The 7,546-nt window shown below is 43.0% G+C and overlaps 1 protein-coding gene across 1 annotated transcript in view; it reads left to right on the top strand.

The window, feature by feature from the left end:
* The window catches only part of EIF5 (eukaryotic translation initiation factor 5), a gene marked incomplete at its 5' end in the record, with an annotated part of 6,078 nt that extends 3,062 nt beyond the window's left edge, over window positions 1-3,016 (top strand). The window contains 3 exons of the mRNA XM_011378510.1: window positions 18-106; window positions 214-348; window positions 784-3,016. Coding sequence (XP_011376812.1) covers window positions 18-106; window positions 214-348; window positions 784-873 — 314 coding nt within the window. The remainder of the gene's footprint in view (window positions 1-17; window positions 107-213; window positions 349-783) is intronic.
* Window positions 3,017-7,546: the final 4,530 nt, after the last annotated feature.

Raw genomic sequence — 7,546 nt, 5'->3', positions numbered from 1 at the left:
GATTTCCACCATGGCAGCTTGTTTTGCTAGTAATAACAAAAGATATTCCTCAGACTCGGATATTCTTGTTGAATACATGTATTCTGTTGAGGATTTCAAGATTAGGGTGTGACCCAGTTCCCTCAGAGCTCAATATGGGCAGCTAAATGTATAAATAACAAGCTATTTTTTAAATTACCAAATTAAAAGAAAATTGTACCTAATGTTTTTTAGGCTTCTAAGAAATACGTCTCGAAAGAACTTGCCAAAGAGATTCGTGTCAAAGCAGAACCATTTATAAAGTGGTTGAAGGAAGCAGAGGAGGAATCTTCCGGTGGTGAAGAAGATGATGAAGATGAGAATATTGAGGTGTGAACCCTGGGGAAAGGGTTAAAATCAGTATTTGTGATGGGCGTTCAAGAACTGTAAAAGGGCAGACTTGGGTAATTGAGCTAGTCGATTATAGGCTGTTAATTTGGAAAATCATCCTTAACCGAAACGGTAGTGGAGGTAGTGGACTCACATACCCCACCTCACCCTCAGACCCACCCCCCACCCCCCCATTCAAAGTAAATACTAGAATTCCCGAAGTTAGGGTTTATTTAATGCAGGTCGAGTGTAGAGGTGTTAGTGGTCTGTAAAAACTAACAAGATACTGTTAGACTGTGGAGAGCTTTTCTTCTGCCTAAAAACTTTAATGAATAATAACTGCATCTAGGTAATTTTTCTGTTTACCATCGACTTAACATTACAGGCACATTGGGATAAAGGTTAACACTCAATAAATAATGTTTCCTTTATTAGGTGGTATATTCGAAGACTGCCAGTGTACCGAAAGTTGAAGCTGTGAAGTCTGACAACAAGGACGATGACATTGATATTGATGCCATTTAAAGGGGTGGGTACAACCCGGCTTAACAGTGTAATGCTGAGACTCTTTCTGCATCATCAACCAGAAGTGCAACATGTATGTGCAAAAGCTAAAAAGAAATGGCTTAACATCATGCTACACTTTTTACTAAAAATGTATTGCTGTGAGTGGTCTGTAATTAAGCCCAGTGAGACATCTAGGGAGTCCATACACATATCAGTGAGCAGATGTAGTTTGCTTATTTATAGCATGTTTCTTTTTGAGAAATTAGTGGTGGACACATTTGGATCACATTTATACAGTTATAAAAATAAAGATTTGATTTTGGTCATTCTTCATATTTTTGGCTCTGAATGACTTAAGCTGAAATAATTGGCTCCTTTTAAAAATGTACCATCATTTAACCTGATAGGATTCTTGGGGCCTGTTAGAAATTGTTAGGTGCTAAGACTGTAAAATGGTCTTCAGCAGAATGTAAACAAACTTATTTGTAATTACCTTACTCAGCTGTTAAACACAGTACTTTAAGTCTTGTCTCTAGTTCCTCAAATTGGCATCTGGTAATGTATATTCTTACGTACCTTGCCAAGGTGGACTAATAATTAAATGGCAGTGCAACACCTTTATTGTACTAAGTAAAAATGACCTGAGTGTCCTATAAATAATTTTAAGAGCAGTTTTTGAAACTTGAATTTTTTTTTGTCAGTTTGTGTACACTTGCCCCAAATTGTAGTCTTTGAAGTCATTGTGCATTGCACGTTGGATGAGCCAGGGGAGTTATTACATTAACATAAGCATTTTCTGTGTATGTAGCTGTTGCTTTGTGCTGAGAGAAAACTCTTCAAGCTTTGGAGTATGATTAAATAGTAAGCTCAGTGATTTTATTTGGGGGATGACAAAAAAAGGTGCACTTAATCTCTAGCAAAAAAATAATAATTTTTCAGCTTTTACGGTTTAAATTATAACTTCAAAATGTTTAGATATATACTGTATATTTTGTTCAGTGTGGATTTTCCCCGATACTATGGCTTTTTCTTTAATGCCTTTTACATTTGAACACATAGCTATGCTTTTTAGGTTTTGGTTGCTATCTTGCCAAAATAAGTGTTACTATGTCTCAAACTTGTCCTCCCCCACAAGATGTTTTATTTGAAAAGCCAAAATTGTACTTTCAGGTCAGAGGCTGTATATTGGTTGAAAACTTGGTGTCTTTTATTTCACATTGAATATAGCCAGACACTTGAGAAGTCTGTGGTTGATGGCCACTGAATGCAGGTGACTAGGGCCTGGCCCAGCCCATCCTAGGCTTTAGATTTGGAAGTAACTTCCTTATAAATCCTTGCCCAATTAATTAGCTGATCTAAACTCCACTTGACATGTGTTCTGGCTACACCTGAGAAACCATTTTCAAGATAGAAATTTGCTGCATTTATTTGCCATGAAAAGTGCCCCGTGGGAATCAAGAACCACAGGTTGGTTTCATTTGGAACACAAGCTTACAGCATTCAAATCTCTGCTTTGTGATTCATCTCACAGATTGTAACGAGACCTTAACAAATGTGTGTAAAATTTTTCACATTGAAATTATACAAACACTTGATATAATTAAAACCTTGTTAGCTTGATATTTTAAGAAATTAAAATTCAGCGATTTTACTGGAGAGAGGTGAGTTGGCCACCATCTGCCTTTTGATAGATTTTGATGAGAGCAAAGCAGAAGCCACATACTGGAAGGATTGTGCTTTGTCACACCAAAGAGGTTTTCGCAAATTCATATCTCACCTAGGTTTCAAATTCTTTACCATGGGCCAGTTTGCTTTCATTATTTCAAATTCTGTAGGAGGTAGATAGTGGTGATCTAAAGCCAACTTGCACTCAATATACCCAGTATCAAGCTTATAAGGTTGTTAACAGAGGTTCAGTTTTTGTTTTTGTTTTTTAATTGAAGAACATGTTCAGGGCTTCTAAACACTAAAGAGAAATTTTTGGCTTAAACTGGTGTTCAGTCTGGTGCCAAACGTCCAATGGAATTCAAATCCACGTAATTTTATTCACAGAGGCTATCCTGATAGAGTGATGTACCTCTTCACTTTGCTCTATTCAGCTGTCTTAAAATTTCCTGTTTCAAACAGCTACATTACTTGATTAAAACAATGTTAAAATTAATTTTGTCTCTGCTTTAATGTTTTAAAACTAGCCTAAATTTTCATAAGATTTCGGAGTGTTAAAATTTGCCGTTTTTGCAGCTGCTGCTTTGGTTTTGTTGGATGTTTTCTGCAGTTGCCGGCCCTACTCACAAAACATGTTGGTTATTATCTTGAGTAGATGGCTTTCCTTAGGATTTGAGTTTCTGTTCTGTAGTTTGAGTTGATTACAAACAAAATGTATACTTTATCTGATTTCCCATAGTATTTATGAGTGCTTGTTAGGGAATTCAGATGCCAAGTTTTACAGGCATACCTCAGATACTGCAGATGTGGTTTCAGACCACCATAATAGTCATCATTTTTCTGCTGAAGGGTCTTATTTATAACGTCTAAAAAATAATGTTTGTGAAGCAGAATAAAAATGTGCTTGTGGTTATAGCATATATATATTGGGGAGGGTATTGCATATGTATTTCTAGTTGAGGAAGAGGGAAATAGAGACAATAGCTTTCTAAGTAAGTTTTTTTTTTTTAAGTAGATGAACTTATACAAAATACTAGTTTGAGTCCTAAAGGTTTGAGGGGAGAGAGGTATTCTCTAATCCAGTGCTCAGTGCTTCCCACCTTGGGCTCTGTGGAAGTCAGCCCCGCCCTCATCAAGTGCCCCAAGCATCGACTAAAAGACTGACCAAAAGACTGATCGGGGGAGATAACTTCCAAATGAAGGCTCGAACCCCCCAAGAGCAGGGAGAGCCTAGAGGGTACTGGTCAAACAAGTCTTCTGCGTTTTCTGTCTGTTAACCTGATCTCATGGTCCTGTGGTTACTCACCTGGTCTGGCTCCTGTGCCCAACCACTGTCCGCACTGCTGAGGTAAGGTCTGTTTGAAACCAACACATGTTTTAAATTTCTATAATAGTTCTGAAAACAGTTCTCATGTAGGTTGTAAACTCTTCCTAATTGCTGTAGCTCTACCAATATTTTAACCCAAAATGTAAAGTTAATTCAGTCTCTACATTGACATTTTGATGATTGTCTAAACTCTGGCCGATTTGGCAACACCAAAGCTTCAGTGTGTTCTCAGTACCGGGAACAGTACTGCACTCTGTCTGCTGTCTCCAATTGTCTTGTATGTTTTTCCTGAGGAGACAAGTCATTTTTTTGTCCCCAGTATTCCCTGTACACCTTGATGCCCAAGACTGGCACTCTAGAGTGTGTGGAGTGAGGAACGGGCGAGGGAGCCTTTGTTCCCAGGAGGTTGGGGTCTTGGGCTTTATGTCGCCCTGCAGTAGGGCTCTGCTGGCACCAAAGCTCTGGTTCTTTGCAGCCGGAAAATGGAACCGTTTCTGTGTGCTGGGATGTGGGAATGACAGCTTCAGAGAGCTGCTTTCTCCGGGAACCTAGACCAGGAGTTGGTGCTGGGATCTCAAAGCGCAGGCAGCAGTCCGAGCCGCCCCAGTGCCTGCCCTTCGGTTACCCATCCAGTGGGCTCTCTTGCAGGGGGAGTATTCACTAGGCTTTGGAATCACCTGGCCTAGGCCTCCTTGTGAAACTGGAAGACACTTTCTGTGTCTTCAGTGGGGATGGTAAACCCTTTATGCAACATTTGAAGTCCCAGTAGAATCCAAATGCTGCCATCCAAGGTGACGCCTGGCCGGACCAGCAAGAGAGAATCACTGGAAGAAGGGATGGAAGAGCGGGGGTCACCAGAGTGAGGAGAGCAGCAGGGAGCAGTTCCAGGGTGGTGCAGTCGGTTCCCACCTAACAGGCCCTGGGTGGTTGGTGTGGCAGCACTCATTCTGCAGTGATGCTTAGGTCAGTGGCCGAGGACAGACCACGGCCCCTCCTGGGCTTCCCTAACAGTTGCAAGTAGCACCTGCCACTAGCTAGGTCTGCTTGTTGCCTATCCAGCAGGTTGAGTTAGCTGAGAAATTAGTCACTTCCCCATGGGACAGCCCTGAACTGATACTGGAGACATTTCATCCCTAGCCCGGGTGAGGACTGAGGGATGCAAGACCAATGGGTAAGGATGGGCTGTGTCTGCCCCCCATGGTCATAACAGGAAAAGGATGCTTCCACAGGGGTTGGTGGCACAGGTACTAGGTAACACGAAATGGGGAAACAAGGCCAGAGAATGAGGGCACTGGACTCTAGCCCAAGGTTCTGTAATATAGCCACATGGAGGCCTGGACCCTCTGGCTCCCGCCTAAGCTAACACTTTGTTCCCCTGTTCTACCACAAAGAACTAATACTTAGGGTGTTTAGATGGTAGACAGAAATCGTGGGATGGCATCTCAAGTCCCCCCTAACTTGGCCTTGGGTGAAGCTGTAGCTGAGAGGGTTCGAGCCATCTAAACCATCTCCAGATAGACCCAGTGAGCAAGGGATCATCTGCTCATGTCCCACACCAGGTCCTTTGAGCCCCTGGTCTGCACCGGTCTTTAGGTAAGCTTACTCTTGCTCTGACTTTGTCCCCTGCAGGAATTCCCAGACCAAAGCAGACACAGGACAGAAGGGCGGCACTCTAGAGGAGGGAGGAAATTATTGGAGACTTGGAGGGCAGCTTCTTAAAGGTTAAATAGCAATTTGTGGGGGTGAGGTGGGGTGAAGTGAGCACGTGGAAACAACAGCTACTCTAGATTGCAGTGGGTGGTGGCGGTGAGGTTGGAGGATGCAGTAGGGCCTCATCTGCAAGGCTGAGGTCCATGGACCCGATGAGCCTTACGAGCTGCAAGAATAGAATCATTTGAATCTTGCGTGGGAGGCTAAGACACTGGGAACCAAAAAGGGAAGAAGACGGTTTAGCTTAGGACCTGATGAGTTGGAGGTGCCTTTGACATATCTAGGTGCGAGGGGATCCAGGAGGCAGCTGGATATGAGTGTAGAGCTGGAAGTCCTATTGGGGAGCCACTTCTGTGTAGGCAACAGCAGTCTGTGCTCATAGAGAGCTTCCATTTCTCCCCCAGACATCTGCAAGGGCAGGGACAAATCTGATTTATCTGCATTCCAAGTTCCCAGAACTGAGCTTGCACCCAGGAGGTTCTCAGGAAATCACCAAGTGCCTGAATGGATAATGGGTGTGTAGGTCCGCGCATGGGTGGTGGATGTTCGGGTGAATGAATAGAATGGTGGCTGGAAGGATGGAGAATTCAGTGGATGGGTGCGTGAGTGGGTGGGGCGTTGGGAGATGAATGAGTAATTTTTAGAGCATGCTTTCTGCTAGCCAGTTCATAGATAATTCCATATGAAGACCAAGAGAACATGGTTTTATCCAATTTTTTTTTTTTTTCTTTCACGAAGTCATAACTTGTCCCTTTACAAGCCAGACTGCCTTTATGTGCTTGGCTTTTTTCCCTGCTGACCCTTCATCCCACCCGCTGTGCTCCCACTGAGCCCTTCACCCTCTCCACTTGTCAGTCTTTTATCTCCATGACTGTGTTTCTTTATCTTGGCAAGTACATCGAGGATGGCATCCTAGCCAGCCCCGGTTCAGTGTGGAACCTGGACACCCACCCAAACCGAAGAGCCTCCAAACTCGGCCCCCAGTTCAGTTCTGCCCAGTTAATAGGGTTAAATTATGACCAAAGGGAATAGGAAGTTGGTAGTGGAGTTAAAAGCTAGTGCTTATGACACACGAGGAAAGAGGAAATAGAAATGTCGCCAGACTTAGAAAAGGAAAAAGGAAAAGGAAACCTCAAAAATGAACAACAATGGAGGACTAAAACCAAGTGTAAGCAGGACAAACCCTTATTTAAAAAAGAAATGATCGGTGAGATATTAAAACACAGCAACAAAAACTCAGACGACAGTATGGTGGTTCGCAGAGGAAAAGGGGGTGGGGGCAGAAAAGGGTGTAAAGGGTCAAATGTGTGGTGACATTTGAATTTGGATGGTAACGCAGTATTCACATGTATTGAATTGTACACTCGAAACCTATATCATGAAATTGGTTAATTTCATTAACCAATGTCACCGCAGTAAGTTTAATATATTTTAAAGATTAAGGAAACAGATTGGGTTAAACCAAATACTGCAGACTCTGTTCCAGGCACGTGTTGGACTTCTTGCTTCGAAGGCCCCAACCACCAAAAACGCCAATTTGTTTCCGCAAAAATTTACTCAAGTACAATTTTAATGTGTCGCTCTACTTACCGAAAACAGGGAAATGTCAAAGGTGAGTAGAGAAACAGGAACTTTAACTGGAATAGAGAACCTGCACAGTGCAAGCAAACAGGAAAGGCGGGGTGCCCGAGGCTGAACGCCTGAGTCAGCACCCAGGTGTGGAGACTAAGCCTCGAACCTTCCGTGAGGTGGCAGCGGGGGAGCCAAGGGCTCCCACAGCAAGCTGGGGACCTGCGAGTCTGAAGCAGGCCGAAGTTGGTGACAGCCCTGGCTCTCAGCAGAGGCAAGCCTCCCTCTCTCCATGTCCCCTGCTCAGTCCAACAGATAAAATTCAACAAAATAGGAATTTACAATAGAAAGCTACCAAACATAAGGACAAACCATTAGAAAGGAAAAGAAAAACAGCTTTAGATTCCCCCTAGCTTCTCA

The sequence above is a fragment of the Pteropus vampyrus genome, unplaced genomic scaffold (assembly GCF_000151845.1).
Source record: "Pteropus vampyrus isolate Shadow unplaced genomic scaffold, Pvam_2.0 Scaffold341, whole genome shotgun sequence".
Lineage (NCBI taxonomy): Eukaryota > Metazoa > Chordata > Mammalia > Chiroptera > Pteropodidae > Pteropus > Pteropus vampyrus.
The sequence above is the reverse complement of the archived record's forward strand: the minus strand, read 5'-3'. Positions and strand labels throughout refer to the sequence as shown.